The sequence below is a fragment of the Cricetulus griseus genome, chromosome 3, assembly GCF_003668045.3.
Source record: "Cricetulus griseus strain 17A/GY chromosome 3, alternate assembly CriGri-PICRH-1.0, whole genome shotgun sequence".
In the NCBI taxonomy this organism is placed as follows: domain Eukaryota; kingdom Metazoa; phylum Chordata; class Mammalia; order Rodentia; family Cricetidae; genus Cricetulus; species Cricetulus griseus.
The window spans coordinates 245,717,614-245,733,501 of NC_048596.1; the positions used below are offsets into that span (position 1 = coordinate 245,717,614).

Consider the following 15,888-nt stretch of genomic DNA (forward strand, 5'->3'; position numbering starts at 1 on the left):
TCTAGTTACCCCACTCTGAAGCAGCTTTCCCAGAGACGACCAGACATTCCCATATATGTTGGTGACACGGAAAGGCCTGTGTTTTGGAATCTGGACCAGAGCGGTGTTCAGCTAACTAACATCAATGTGGTACCATTTGGAGTGTGGCAACAGGTTAGAGATATGTTTTATTATGCTTTCTGAGGTGACATTTAAAAGTATAGAAAGTGGCCTATTTGTCTATACACAGGGCATAGTAAAGAAAACATGTATTTAAGCTTCAAATTTGGACATTAATTGCCTTTGTTAAAAGATTTCCTTTCCATTTAGCAAATATAAAACAGGCTAATAAACCCAGTTCCAGATAAAGTGGGTTTTTTTTTCTTTAAATTTTAGTCTGATTTGCCAGTCTTTCTCAAAATGATGACCTTCTCAAATATTAAATTAAGACCAAACTGACTTACATAATTGTTTTATTGTTGGATCGCAGGTAGACAAAAATCTCCGATTCATGATCTTGATGGATGGCGTTCATCCTGAAATGGACACATGCATTATCGTAGAGTACAAAGGTACTTTCCTTCCTCGTAAGCAATGAGTGGTGAGCCACACCATGGTCAGGAAAGAGGATAACTGCTGTCTGACCTTGGCCTCATCTTCTGTTCTTCCATTTAAGAGAAGACAGTATACTATGCTCTTACCTTAGGAAAATGAACCCTTAGATCTTTCTTTTTCAAATGAAAATTTGTCAGTATTTAGGAGTCTATCATGATAGCTACATAGCTTTTAGTACAAGGGAACCAATATTTATATTGTTTCCATGCTATCATTAATTTATTGTTGAATAAATGTCGTGAGTACCTTTCATCATATTGTTAAGTATCTTGGTAAAAGCAGGAAGAGGAATATAGGGGCCATCTATGCTAAACAGTTCAGGCCAGCCTGGGCTCTATGAGACCCTGCCTCAAAGAGCAAAGCAAGCAGAGCAGAGAAAAACAAAACAAAATGAAAGGCCACTATCACTGGAAAATGTCATCATGAGTGAGGTACGGCCTTAGTTATCCAGTAATCGTACATAGACTTTTCCAGAGATAGGGGCATCTGTGTTGACCTGTCTCTGCAGTTCAGCATCTGGAGACAGGGAATATTCTGTGACCCACAGTGAAACTAGGATGATAATGATCCATGAGGTACCCAGAACCCATCCAGCCAGAGGGATGAACTGCTTCACTTGGAAATCAGAATATTGACAGCTTCCTCTTTGTGGGTTTTTGTGTTTGTCTGCTTAGTTTGTTTGGGTTTGGGGGACATACCAATTCTTCTATAATGAACTGAGTCAGATTATATAGACTGCACTGGTCAACCTTGTTGTCTTGGTCATTCAAGCTGGAGGGTTTGAGATTTCATGTTATTTCCCCACAGGTCATAAAATACTCAACACAGTGGATTGCACCAGACCCAATGGGGGAAGGCTGCCTGAGAAAGCTGCTCTAATGATGAGTGATTTTGCTGGAGGAGCATCAGGCTTTCCAATGACTTTCAGCGGTGGAAAATTTACTGGTAATAATTTATACCTGAGTGATACTGAGCATCAGGCATGGTGCTTGGATGGGTGCTGTGAGAATAAGGACAGAGATAATTGACGCATGGTTCCTGTTCAGAGGTGTGTGCTGTCCATTAGAAAGCCAGACAGGAACTGCAGACAGTACACACTAAGGTTTCTGGTTTAGAATGTGGTGGTAGAGCATACAGGGAACACTGAGATGAAGGAGTTCCTGGGGGAGGTAGAATCTAGGGGCAGCTAAGAAAGACAGTCACGGAGAATTATGGTGTGGAACATAGGGAGGGACAAGGAAAGGATGGAGTGGGTAGCTCTGGCTTCAGTGTTCTTAGAATGAAGTCAAGAATATAGTTCATGGGAGTCTGTGTGGATGCTTCTTACTGGTCCTGTGGAGTGCCAATGGATGGCACAGCCAGAACAGGAGATTCTACGGTGTAGGTTCCCACCCTGGAGCACTTTTACTCTGGATCCAAGGGTAGTGGTGGGATTTTAATGAGGAAAGTGTATGTATGAGATAGCTTATTCAGTTTTGTAGCCTTGACACAATGCTTACAATGTCTGGTAAGTGAGCCTTGTGGAACAATATGGCTCAAATGCCCCACCCATAGAATGAAGCTAGCTAGCACTCTCGGCTAGCTTATTGCTTCCTTCTATGCATTTGTATCCATTGTCTCCCACGATACAAAGCCACCAAAGAAAGAGGGAACATTTTTTCCATAAAAGTTAAAATATAGTTAAAGGCAAATACAGGAGAGGCAAAACATAGTTATGGAAGGTCAACTAGCATAATCCTATGTGTTTGTGTGTAATACAAATACGTGCATATGTATTTTTAAAGGTCTATGAAGGTATGTAAAGGTATTTTAAAGGTAAGTAAAAGATGTTGATAGTGATTATGTCAAGTTGTGTGTAATTTTTATTTTTTCTATGACCTTATCTCTACCAGATTTCAATTTCAAGGGCTATAGAACCATCTCTCTGACCCTGTGTGCTCCAGCTCTAGGTCCTGTTTAATCCTAAACTTCTCTGACCAATTGCCTCCCAATGTGCTTAGCTGTCCCCCTTTGCTGCCTGCTAGTGTCCTAAGGCTAGCATTCCTGGTCTACCCTGGCCCAGCTTGTTACATTCACTATTTTCATTCTCTGGGATCTTCTTACTGCTAAACTCCACATGACAAGCAGTTTAACATGTGTCTCAATTCAACTACTGTCTGGTCCCCGACTGCTCTGTCTAAGGTGACCATGCCACCTCAGCAAGACATTCCCAGACTGCCCTGTCTAAGGGTGACCAGGCCACCCCACCTCAGCAGACACTCCCTGCCCTACTGCCCTGCTGTACTATTCCCACTACTTTATATAATTATTTTATTTCCCTTTTTAAGACTGGCTTCTCACTAAGTGGTGGTGGCACACGCCTCTAATGGCAGCACTCAGGAGGCAGAGGCAGGTGGTTCTCTGTGAATTCAAGGCCAGCCTGGTCTACAAATAGAGTTCCAGGACAGCCAGTACTATTACACAGAGAGACCCTGTATCAAAACAACAATAAAAACCTGGCTTCTCTGAGTAGGACCAAGATTCCTTGGGAACACTTCTCATTTCTTGTTCGTAAGATTTGCAGTCTTATTTAGCACTGCATGCTTAGTTCCCCAGAGAACCTTCAGAGCATAAAAGGTGTGCAATAAACACTGTGAGGGAGAGAGAGAAAGAAAAAGAGAGGGAAACTTTGTGAGGTTTCTATAATGAGTCGGTTGACAGGAGGGGAGAGAAGTTAGGTCACTTACTCAATTCTGTAAGTGGTAGGCTGGGCTTTGATTCTAAGTATGACTAACTACCATGCCAGTGGTCTTAATCACTATGAGTTGTCAGGTTACAAAAGTAGATTTCAGTTTTCTGATGTACCAGGGTAATAGCCACGTACACACTAGTAAAAGGTTAGTGACTGTAGGAGTTGCAGTGTACATAGGATGGGCTTGTCTACAAAATAGGGCTATTCGTGCTGACCCCTATATTAAACTAGAGTCTCCAATTTAACAAGCAAGAAGCAAGTCTGGGACCTATGGCTAGTCTCTTGGTAAATAATTAAAATTTGATAAACCAATCTGATTTAGCATCTCCATCAGTATCATAGGGATTAATTCTACTTCTTTCTTAGTTATCCCTCCATTTTTTCCTCCTGAGCTAGTCCCTGTCCAGTAGAGAAAGATTTATTAAAAATTTCCATTTGTGATCCTTTGGTACCAGAGAAATTTTTATGCAACCCTGAGTGTATAAGCATATAAAACTCAGTATACAAATCAAGTATTTGCTAATAATAAATTATAAACAAATTTTAAAACAATTCTTTGCTATATATAATTTAGTATTTATTATAGACAGAAGCAAATTTTTATGATTCAAAATAGATATACTTATTTATATAAAGAATTAATCTTGGTTGAATATTTGTACAGTAGGATGTAGGGTTTCTCCAACAGTTTTCAAAGTTGATTTATATTTTTATTTTATAATTAATTCTTAGAGTTACATTCACATAAATATCTATTACCATACGAGAGATACCATAGAGAGATGGTTCTATAGCCCTTGAAATTGAAATCTGGTAGAGATAAGGTCATAGAAAAAATAAAAATTACACACAACTTGATATAATCACTATCAACATCTTTTACTTACCTTTAAAATAAATACCTTTACATACCTTCATAGACCTTTAAAAATACATATGCATGTATTTGTATTACACACAAACACATAGAATTATGTTTAGGGCCATTTAATAAGTTTTTGGAAATTCTGTCCTGATCCCAAGTCAAAATTCATTGAGCTATTAAATTTTGTGAAACTCAAGTCAACAACTCAAACAGCAATTTTAAAAATCAAACACCCTAGCACCATACAATTCAAAGACATACTAATTTCATACATTCTTATGGAGGATGCTAAGAAAATATGAAAAGTCTTTGTTCTCCACAACAAACCATTCTGTTTCTATAAGAGCAGAAGAGATGGTGTGTACAGTAAAAACATGTAGTTCACAGCATACAGTAGTTTTGAATGTGAGCCAAGAGCATGCATTATTGATTGTGTTGTGTTGTATGATGACATATCCAATGCAAAGCTCAGAACCAAGGCTTCAGTGACATTAGATGATGAGCAGTGTTGTCACAAGGCACAACACAGGTGAGCAGTACCATTATGTGTATTACTATTATTATTATTATTACTATTATTAAGTTTTGACTTCTCAGAAAACTTATAGCTATTGATTTTCTTGTGACCTCCACATTTAGCTACCTATCCCCATATTGGGTTACAACCCAGTTTAAGAAGCTGGGAACTGCCAGGCATTGGTGGTGCACGCCTTTAATCCCAGCACTTGGGAGGCAGAGGCAGGCGGATCTCTGTGAGTTCAAGGCCAGTCTGGTCTCCAGAGCGAGTGCCAGGATAGGCTCCAAAGCCTGTCTCGAAAAAAAAAAAAAGAAGAAGAAGAAGAAGCAAGAAGCTAGGAACTAGTGCATTTGTTTTCAAAGACTTCTGAACGGAGACCACTAACCCCAAACATGTCGTTTCAGAGGAATGGAAGGCCCAGTTCATTAAGGCGGAAAGAAGAAAGCTTCTGAATTACAAAGCTCAGCTCGTGAAGGACCTCCAGCCTCGAATCTACTGTCCCTTTGCTGGGTATTTTGTGGAATCTCATCCATCTGACAAGTAGGGTTCTGCACTTCATTCAATATTTTCCACTTAAGTCCCTGTCTGTCAGGATGAGTGACTGCTATGAGTACATTGTGTAATGAGAAAAAGATTGTGAGTATCCAAAGTGTGTGTGTGTGTGTGTGTGTGTGTGTGTGTGTGTGTGTGTGTGTGTGTGTGTTTGTGGGTGGGGGATGCATATGTGTGAGGAAGTGGAGGCCTGAGAAAAACCTTGGTCATCTGGTCCTTGGGTGAGGTCCACTTTTTTTCTGAGACAAGGCCTCTCACTAGCCTAGAACTTGAGCCAGTGAGCACCAGGGTTCTGCATGTCTCTGTCTCCCCAGCACTGGGACTACAAGTGTGTAACACTGAGTCTGACTTTTATCATGAACTCTGAGGATCAGACTTGGGGCCTCACACTTGCAAGGCAAGCTCTTTACTCACTATTTCTCCATCCCAATAGTCCACAACTTTCTAACTAGTGGCCGACAAACGGATGAATCAAAGCCACCAGAGTTAGTGCAGATGGGCACGGAAAGACCTCCCAGGAAGGCAGGAGGCAGCCAACAGTCATTAAGCACGTGGCAGGAAGTGAATTTGGGGCCTTTTAACTAACTCATCGAAATAATTCCCCCAGCGAGACTGTGAGGAAGGCTTTGTACATTTGCTAGATAAGGGGAATGTGAAACCAAGAAAGACAAAGAGCCACTCTGTGGGAGGAGGAGCTGAGAAGCAAACCCTGGTTTGTCGATTTTCTCCACCGCATCTCAGTGGAGAGAAAAGAAAGAGTTAAAGAGAATCTCTTGCTCCCTGGGTAAGTCACAGGAGACGAGACCAGACTAGACTGTTTATAGTCCAAGCTCTCCAAGACAAACTGCAGCAGTGTACTTTACATTTTACTCTCTGCATCCCAACACATGAAAATGCTCAATACGAAGCCCCGAGGGAAAGAACCTGTATTACATATTACTCACCTGGGGTTACAACCGAAGCAAAATAAAATAAAGGGTGCCACAAACTAGCTGTCAAAATAAAATAAAATAAAGGGTGCCACAAACTAGCTGGCAAAATAAAATAAAATAAAATAAAATAAAGGGTGCCACAAACTAGCTGGCATTCAGAGCAACAGAAATCTGTTCCTCCCAGCTCCAGAAGCCAAGAATTCAAAGCTAGTTGCTATGGAAGGTCTGTTCTAGATCTTTCTTCCTGCTTCTGCTTGTCTAGAGGTCTCTTCACATGCCACTCACTCTGTGTCCATACTTTTCTATTTTATGATGACGTGAGTCTCACCTTTACGGCCTCGTTTTAGACGGATTATCTCTATAAAGACATCTGCTCCAAACAAAAGTCACACTGTGGAACTCAGGTTTAGGCCTCTGATACATCTTTTCTGAGGGAGACCTGTGTGATATTCCTTTGATATCCATGTTCATGTCACTGGGTTGATACAGAATGAGCCAACTTACTTCTAGGCAGACAGGTTTAGAAACCAATGTGCTTTTGTTTCAAAATCAAATGAACTCTGAAGAATCAATTGTGTCACTGTATATTTGAACATTACACAAAGATAACTTTTTCATACTTGATTTTGTTATTGGAAAACCTTCAAGTATGGCTTGATCAGCAAGCATCTGAATCTAAATTTGAACCATAAGTTTTATGAAGCCTAGAGATAGATCCTGATGAAAATTGCTATCTGAATTGATATAACCTAAATATACAAAATATGTGAAATACATAAAACAGTATATACTCATCCACCAATTTTTTTAATTTAAAAAATTGAGTGTCTGGGGAGCTGGCTCAGTTGATTAAGTGCTTGCTATACATTCTTAGAGCCTGAGTTTGGCTTCCTAGAACCCATTTAAAAAATGAGGTGCAGCAGTGCATGCTTGTAATTCCAGGACTAGAGAGGTGGAGACAGGAGGATGTATCTCCCCCACCACACCCCCAGCTCAGTGGCCAATCAGTGTAGAAGAATCATCAAAAGACAGTATCTTAAAAGGTAAGAAGGAGAACTGTTGCAGAAGACACCCAATATTGACTTCTGGCCTCTACACACCGTACACATTTGTACCACCCCCCCACATGCACACATATTACACATACAAAAAGTGATATATGTATTTATCATATATCAGTGTTATAGGTGTTTATATACAGTGGAATAGCAAAACTTAGATAATCATATAGTGTATCATGTTCTTATCATTTCATGGCAAGGACACTTGATATTTTAGTAGAGACTGTGGTAAAGTCAAATCCAAGCACTTCTAAGTGCTTGGTCATTCTTGATAATGAAACCATGATAGGTGCTAAAGTGTTTTAGATACCTGTAACTTATTTCTATAAACGTGAAAATTTTGATTTTAGTAGAATTGCATTCACAACTGTTTTAGTTACTTTTTTATTGCTGTGAAAAAAAAAAAAAACACCATGACCAAGGCAATTTATAAAACAAAGCATTTAATTGAGCTTATGGTTTCAGAGAGTTAGACTTGGTGCTGGTTTGAAAGAAAATGGTCCCCTTGGGGAGTGGAACTATTAGGAGGTGTGGCTTTGTTGGAGCAGGTGTGGCCTTGTTGGAGGAAGTGTGTCACTGTGGGGGTGGACAGTGTAGCATAGCAGGGACTGTTTGGAATTTAGACACCTCAGAATTTAGAAATATACTCTACTATTCACTAACAGGCGAACCCACAGCTGACATCAGCCTGAACTCCTAATGTCCGTGAACAGGACACAGTATGAATGATATCCAAGTATCACTGTTATCATTATTTTCTCGAGACAAGAACTTCCTATGTAGTTTAAGCTTCCTTTGAACTTGTTATCCCCCTGCCTCAAACTCCCCATTACTGAAGTTATAAATCTGTACTACTATACCCAGATTTAAAAGTTACTTTGGGCAGTCTAGGTAATTAATAGACATGAAATCCTCACATAGTACCAGGAATATGGAAGGTTCCCAGGAAATATTTTTTTTCTTTTCTCTCTTGACTCTTTACCATAGGTAAGGGGAAAGTGCTGACAACAAATTTTCTGGAAAAATAATTCTAAGATGAGGGAAATGACTTCGTATCACAGCTCAGTAGTGGGATTGTAGCCATGCCTGCTGCTACTTTGTATAGGGACAAGGAGAAGCAGAAGGCATGATGTCAGATTCCCAATTGTCTCCTATTCAGTCTCAAAAGGGAAACACAAGTCCAGTATTCACACAGGCAAGCTGAGCTCTGCTTGAAGCCCTGGGGAGCAAAGCTTTCTCTATGGTCAGAATGATTTTCATTTCAAGAGCAGAGAGAAAACCCTGTTGCTCCTTATTTTCTCACCTCTGGGGGCTCCACCTCTCTTCTCCATTTGCTTTTTTGAGACACGGTCTAGTGCAGAATCCCAGTCTGGCCCTGAGCTTGCAGTAATTCCTGCCTCAGCTTCCCAGGGACTCAGATTATAGGAAGGAGCCACTGGCCCTTGCTCTGTTGCTGTTTTTCTTTCCCTAACACTTGGCTCCAGAAAGTAGATGGAATTCTCAGAAAGTACTCACCCAGCCAGGGAAACAAGGCCCTGGCTTTTCAGTAGATTATCTTCTACTCACAAATCATTTGACACTGACAAAAAACAGAACACTTGGGAAGCAGAAGGTATTGGCGTTGCAGGGAGAATACTTAGGAAAATAAGTCAGAAGATTGAGTCAACACTGCAACTCAGCCCCTGGCTGTACTGTGTGAGCAGCAGACCAAGCCTCTGCAACTGCAGCATAGAAGATAGCACTACTCAGGCCCCACATTGGTGACTTGGTGGCACACATGTGGCCTCAGGTGGTGACTTGATGGCACACACATTGAATAGAGGTGAAAGGTCTACAAGAATTTTGAAAGAAAAGCTGAAATTGAAACCACAGCCTAAAGACAGAGATTTTGAACTTACAGTGTGAACATGGCCTGACTGAATACTTTTTTAAACAAAAATATCAGTTTAAACAGAGATAAACAGATTTCCATAGAATAATTTTCAAGGGAACAGGATATGATCCAAAACTACTTAATATCAGGAAAAACAGGATCTTCATAGAATAATTTTCAGAGGAACAGGATATGTTCCAAAACTGCTTAATATCAGGAAAAACAGGAAAACCTTACCGGGACATGAGGGGAAAGACAACAGATAACAGAACCCAAATGACACAGATGCTATGATCATTTGAAAAAGAATTCCTTAAAAGCCATGTTTCAACAAGTAATGGCAAAAACTCTTGACTGTAAAGACAGAAAGCTATACACACACACACACACACACACACACACACACACACACACACACACACACACACGGTGGGGGGGAGAGAAAAGAGGAAATAGTCAAATGAAAGCTGTACAGGCAAACTACACAGTCCACAGCAGCAAACACATGGGAGGACTTCTAGTGCCTGATGGGACTGAGAAAGGCAAAAGGAAGTAAGCTTGAATAGAGAGCAAGAGAAACCCTCAAACCTAAGAAGAAGAAAGAAAAGATTGTGACAAACAAGAACAGCTCAGGAGACCCATAGGGTGGCGATGGCAAATGTCAGGTACCTGTGGAGAGGAGGTAAAGATCATGGCACAAAAACAAGATGAGAAGTGAGTGGCTGGAGCCAAATCTGATAAATGGGCACAAACTTAGGTCCCAGAAGCACAGTATGAACTTGAATCAACAGAAGTCTGGATACTTAAAAACAAAACTACCAAAAAATAAAGACACAGCAATATCAAATTACCTTGATTTTTTTAATCGCAGGAAATAATTCAAATAGTTGGACTTCTAATCAGAAAGGTAGTGAATTTTAAACAAGTGTTTACAAAACAAAAGAATTTTGCACCTAGATCCAGTGAAGAGATTCTCAGGGCAGTGAGTAGAACAGACACTCCAGATGAGAGAGATGTGGCAGGTCACGGCTGACAGACCTACTTCAGAAAAACTTAGGGGAATTTCTTCAGATTAAAGAGAAGTGATTCTGAGGGGAAAACAGAAATGTAAATATCTTTATAAACTTAACAGACTGCTTTTCTTTTATTAGGTCCTTTAATTTGCAAGCCAAAAATACAGCACTGATGTAAGTTTCAGTATATAGAGATGCTATAGATTAAATGGCATCTCTTCAAAATTCCCATGTTAAAGTGCTAAGCCTTGAAGACCTCAGAGAAGGACTTGCTTGAAGATAGGGTAATCCAGTTAAAATGAGTTCATGAGGGCAGACCTTAGTCCAATTGATCGGTGTCCTTATAACAAGGCACAACTTGGGCATAGAGACACTTGAAAGGAAGATAATATGGCTAGACAAACATGAGATAGCTAGGGAGAGGCTATGGGACAGTCTGCTCTCAGCCCACAGAAAGAACTGGTCCTGCTGCACTGTGACATTTGAATGTCCAGTGATAAGGAAAAAAAAAATTAACTTCTGTTTTTTAAGCATCACCAGTGTGGTACTTGGACGCATCAGTCTTAGTGATTCAACAGATGTGATGCATTCTAAATAGATGTGAAAAGCAAGTATAGAATATTATAACATTATAATCCCCAAAGCAGCAAGTCTATAGGGATATAGTTTTAAAAAATTAATAGACAGACTAAATAGAATACTGAAAGACATGCAAATAACCCAAAAGAAGCCAAAAAGGGAGGGAGGGAAGAAACAGACAAATGTAAATAAAAATGATAGGTATGAATCAAGAAATATGGATAATTGTATTAAATATGAATGATGCAGATATGTAAATGAAACCACTTGGAATCTGTTAGAGCAGCCTTGCTACAAATTAAACTGCCCAGAGCAATCCTTGTCAGCACCCCAGTCAAGCTGCTATGGTTTCATGGCCCACAGAAAAGTGGAGATAGAATAAAATCATTGTTTCTTTTAAAAAAAATAACAAGACTGAACTACTAAAAGTCAGAGACTATAGTGAATAAAAGAACAAGACCAAACTATGTTTATACACACACACACACACACACACACACACACACACACACACACACACACACACACACAATATGTTTTAAATGTAATAACACAAATATGAGATAAAAGGCTACAAGAAGCTGGTGCAGAAGAGGGAAGCTGGACTGGTTGATGGCACATGAATGTAGACCCCACAAGAGGAAGTATGTGGGCTCACAATGAGTGTAGTAATGTTAGCTTGCCAACACTAGCTCACTCAGGAGACAGAATAGTGTCAGATATGTGTGTGCCCACATCAAACCACATGTGCAGTTGGAAGCTTTAGCATTTTTCTTTCAGTGTTTGGAAGAGCAAGAATTAAAGAATCAGGGAGGACATAGAAAAATCGACCACCACAATAAATCCTGTGGATATGATTGACATTTATAAAGAACTCAGGCCAGGGTAGCAGAACATACGATTTTCAAAGTCATATCAAATATCCACCAAAGTAGACCATATCCTGGGTCCTACAACAAACTTTAACTGAGTTAAAACAAGTCACACTCAGCATGTTCTGTAATCTTAATGGAATTATTCTGGAGGTCAAAAGAACTGCACTATCTCCAAATGCCTAGAAATTAAATAGCTTCTTAATGCTCCATGGGCCAAGGAAAGTTAGTAAACATTTTGATATGAATAACAAAAGAAAATGACGTTTCACAGTTTGTGGGAAATACGAGAGCACAGTAGTACATACTCATACCTCAGCTACCAGGGAGGTTGAGGCAGGAGAAACACTTGAACACTGAGGCCAGCCCAGACAACATAGTAAGACTGTCTCAAAAAGGAGAAAAGTACAAAAGAAAAAAGATAGAATATACAGATAGGCCCCGAGTTCAAACTCTAGCACTGCAAAACTCCTAAAAATCTAAGATAATGGATCTTGGGTCAGGAATCTAAGCTCCTACTGTAAGATGAAACTTCTAGGGACTGGGGCTGTAGCTCAGTGGTAGAATACAGACACTGCCTACCCTCAAACAGTAAAGTTATCAGCTCTGGTTCTACCACCATTTACTGTAACCAGTTATCCCACACTTATGATTTCCTTTGTCTCGTGATTATGATATGATGACTCAGTTCACTGATGCCTATCTTTCACCATGTGGCCCTGCATTTGGAACTGTCCACTGTGACCTGTGACTGATGCTTCCTTCTTTTCTATGTCCGTGTTGACACCACCTAGCTTTTTTTAACTCTTTTTTTTTCTTCTTATTTTTTTATTAGTTCAAATTAGGAACAAGCTTGCTTCACATGTCAGTCCCTTCTCCCTCTCCCTCTCCCTCTCTCGCCCCTCCCTCCAGCCCCCCACCTGCCCCCCACTGCACCCACCCTCCACTCCCCAGGCAGATTAGGGCCCTTGATGGTGGCTCCCCAAAGTCGACCACATCATCCTGGGCCGGACCTAGGCCCTCCCCCATGTGTCCAGGCCAAGAGTGCATCACTTCACGGGGGATGGGCTCTCAAAATCCCTTCTTACACCAGGGAAAAATACTAATCCACTACCAGAGGCCCCCTAAAATTCGGAGGCCTCCTAATTGACATCCATGTTCAGGGGTCTGGATCAGTCCTGTGCTGGCCTCCCAGACAGCAGTCTGGGGTCCATGTGCTCCCCCTTGTTGAGGCAACCTGATTCTGTGGGTTTCACCAGCCTGGTACCTACCCCTTTGATCTCCATTCCTCCCTCTCTGCAACTAGGTTCCAGAGTTCAGTTCAGTGTATATCTGTGGATGTCTGCCTCTGCTTCCATCAGCCACTGGATGAGGGCTCTAGGATGGCATATAAAGTAGTCATCGTCTCATTATAGGGGAAGGGCATTTTGGTTATCCTGTCCACCATTGCCTAGATTGTCAGTTCGTGTCATCCTTGTAGCTCTCTGGAAATCTCCCTAGTGCCATATCTCTCCTTGGACCTATAATGGCTCCCTCTGATTTGGTATCTCTTATCCTGCTCTCCTCTATTCTTCCCCCAAATCAACATTTCTGCTCCTCCATTTCCTCCTCTCCCCTCCTCTCCTCCTCCTTTCATTCTGGCAGCTCCCTCTCCCCTACTCTCATGCTCCCAATTAGCTCAGGAGTTCCTGCCCCTTCCCATTCTCTGGGGTCCATGCATTTTTCCCTTAGTCTTTCTTGTTTCCTAGTTTCTTTGGTGAAGAGGGTTGTAGGCTGGTAATACTTTGCCCTATGTCTAAAATTCATATATGAGTGAGTACATACCATGTTTGGTTTTTTGTGACTGGGTTACCTCACTCAGGATGTTTGTTTTTTTGTTTGTTTGTTTGTTTGCTTTTTCTAGCTCCATTCATTTGCCTGCGAATTTCAAGATTCCATTCTTTTGTTTTTTCTGCTGAGTAGTACTCCATTGTATAAATGTATCATATTTTCTCTATCCATTCTTCAGTTGAGGGGCTTCTAGGTTGCTTCCAGGTTCTGGCTATTACAAACAATGCTGCTATGAACGTAGTTGAACATATGTCCTTGTTGTATGAACGTGCGTTATTTGGGTATATGCTAAAGAAAGGAATTGCTGGATCTTGAGGCAGACTGATTCCCATTTTTCTGAGCAACCTCCATACTGACTTCCAAAGTGGTCTTAGAAGTTTGCACTCCCACCAGTAATGAAGGAGTGTTCCCCTTTCTCCACATTCTCTCCATCATAGATTGTCATTGGTGTTTTTGATTTTAGCCATTCTGGCCGGTGTAAGATGGTATCTCAGAGTTGTTTTGATTTGCATTTCCCTGATGGCTAAGGATGTTGAACACTTTCTTATGTGTCTTTCAGCCATTTTAGTTTCCTCTATTGAGAATTGTCTATTTAGTTCTGTACCCACTTTTTAATTGGATTGTTCGGTGTTTTGGTGACTAGCTTCTTGAGTTCTTTGTATATTTTGGAGATCAGCCCTCTGTCAGATATGGGGTTGGTGAATATCTATTCCCAGTCTGTGGGCTGCCGTTTTGTCTTGATGACTGTGTCATTTGCCTTACAGAAGCTTCTCAGTTTCAGGAGGTCCCATTTATTAATTGTTGATCTCAGTGTCTGTGCTACTGGTGTTACGTTCAGGAATCGTTCTCCTGTACCAATTAATTCAAGGGTATTTCCTACTTTATCTTCAAATAGTTTCAGTGTGGCTGGATTTATGTTGAAGTCTTTGATCCATTTGGACTTAAGTTTTGTACATCGAGATAGACATGGATCTATCTGCAGTCTTCTATATGTCAGCATCCAGTTATGCCAGCACCATTTGTTGAAGATGCTTTCTTTATTCCATTGTATAGCTTTAGCTTCTTTGTCAAAAAATCAGGTGTTAATAGGTGTGTGAGTTAATATCAGGGTTTTCAACTTGATTCCATTGGTCTACCTCTCTATTTTTGTGCCAATACCAAGCTGTTTTCAGGACTACAGCTCTATAATAGAGGTTGAAATCAGGGATGGTGATGATGCCTCTGGAAGTTCTTTTATTGTACAGGGTTGTTTTGGCTATCCTGGGTCTTTTGTTTTTCCATATAAAGTTGAGAATTGTTTTTTCAAGGTCTGTGAAGAATTGTGCTGGGATTTTGATGAGGATTGCATTGAATCTATAGATTGCTTTTGGCAAGATTGCCATTTTTACTATGTTGATCTTACCTATCCAAGAACATGGGAGATCCTTCCATTTTCTGGTATCTTCTTTAATTTCTTTCTTTAAAGACTCAAAATTCTTATGATACAGGTCTTTCGCTTCTTTGGTTAGTGTTACCCCAAAATATTATATGTTGTTTGTGGCAATTATAAAGGGTGATGTTTCTCTGATTTTTTTCTCAGCACATTTATCATCCATATATAGTAGGGCTACTGATTTTTTTTTTTTAGTTAATCTTGTATCCTGCCACTTTGCTGAAGGTGTTTAACAGCTGCAGGAGTTCCCTGGTAGAGTTTTTCAGGTCACTTATGTAGACTATCATATCATATCACCTGCAAATAGTGAGAGTTTGACTTCTTCCTTTCTGATTTGTATTCCCTTGATCTCCTTTTGTTGTCTTCTTTCTCTAGCTAGAACTTCAAGGACAATATTAAAGAGGTATGGAGAGAGTGGACAGCCTTGTCTTGTCTCCGATTTTAGAGGAAATACATTGAGTTTCTCTCCATTTAATTTGATGTTGGCTCTCAGTTTGCTGTATATTGCTTATATTATGTTAAGATATGTTCCTGTTATCCCTGATTTTTCCAAGACCTTTATGATGAAGGGGTGTTGGATTTTGTCAAAGGCTTTTTCAGCATCTAGTGAGATGATCATGTGGTTTTTTTCCCTCAGTCTGTTTATATGGTGGATTATATTGATGGATTTTCATACTTTGAAACATGCTTGCATCCCTGGGATGAAGCCTACTTGATCATGGTGGATGATTTCTCTGATGTGTTCTTGGATTCAATTTGCCAATATTTTATTGAGAATTTTTGCATCAATGTTCATGAGGGATATTGGTCTGTAGTTCTCTTTCTTAGTTGTATCTTTGTGTAGCTTGGTTGATGATTCTATTTCCGCTAGTGTGTCTTCAACTCCTGAGATTCTCTCTTCCATCTCTTGTATTCTGTTGGTTATGCTTACGTCTGTTGTTCCTGATCGTTTACCCAGCTTTTCTATTTCCAGCATTCCCTCAGATTGTGCTTTCTTTATTGTCTCTATTTCAGTTTTTAGGTCTTGAACTGTTTCC

At 40.3% G+C, this 15,888-nt stretch overlaps 1 protein-coding gene and 1 long non-coding RNA gene across 5 annotated transcripts in view; one reads left to right on the forward strand and one right to left on the reverse strand.

The window, feature by feature from the left end:
* Window positions 1-15,888, forward strand: part of Cmah (cytidine monophospho-N-acetylneuraminic acid hydroxylase) — a 99,487-nt gene that overhangs the window by 62,408 nt on the left and 21,191 nt on the right. For both annotated transcript variants that reach the window (XM_027409341.2, XM_027409344.2), the window contains 4 exons: window positions 6-153; window positions 470-551; window positions 1,402-1,539; window positions 5,112-5,247. In XM_027409341.2, coding sequence (XP_027265142.1) covers window positions 6-153; window positions 470-551; window positions 1,402-1,539; window positions 5,112-5,247 — 504 coding nt within the window. The remainder of the gene's footprint in view (window positions 1-5; window positions 154-469; window positions 552-1,401; window positions 1,540-5,111; window positions 5,248-15,888) is intronic.
* LOC118238608 overlaps window positions 1-15,888 on the reverse strand; it is a 77,050-nt gene that overhangs the window by 52,727 nt on the left and 8,435 nt on the right. For all 3 annotated transcript variants that reach the window (XR_004769362.1, XR_004769364.1, XR_004769361.1), the window contains exon 3: window positions 444-515. This is a non-coding gene — a long non-coding RNA (uncharacterized LOC118238608). The remainder of the gene's footprint in view (window positions 1-443; window positions 516-15,888) is intronic.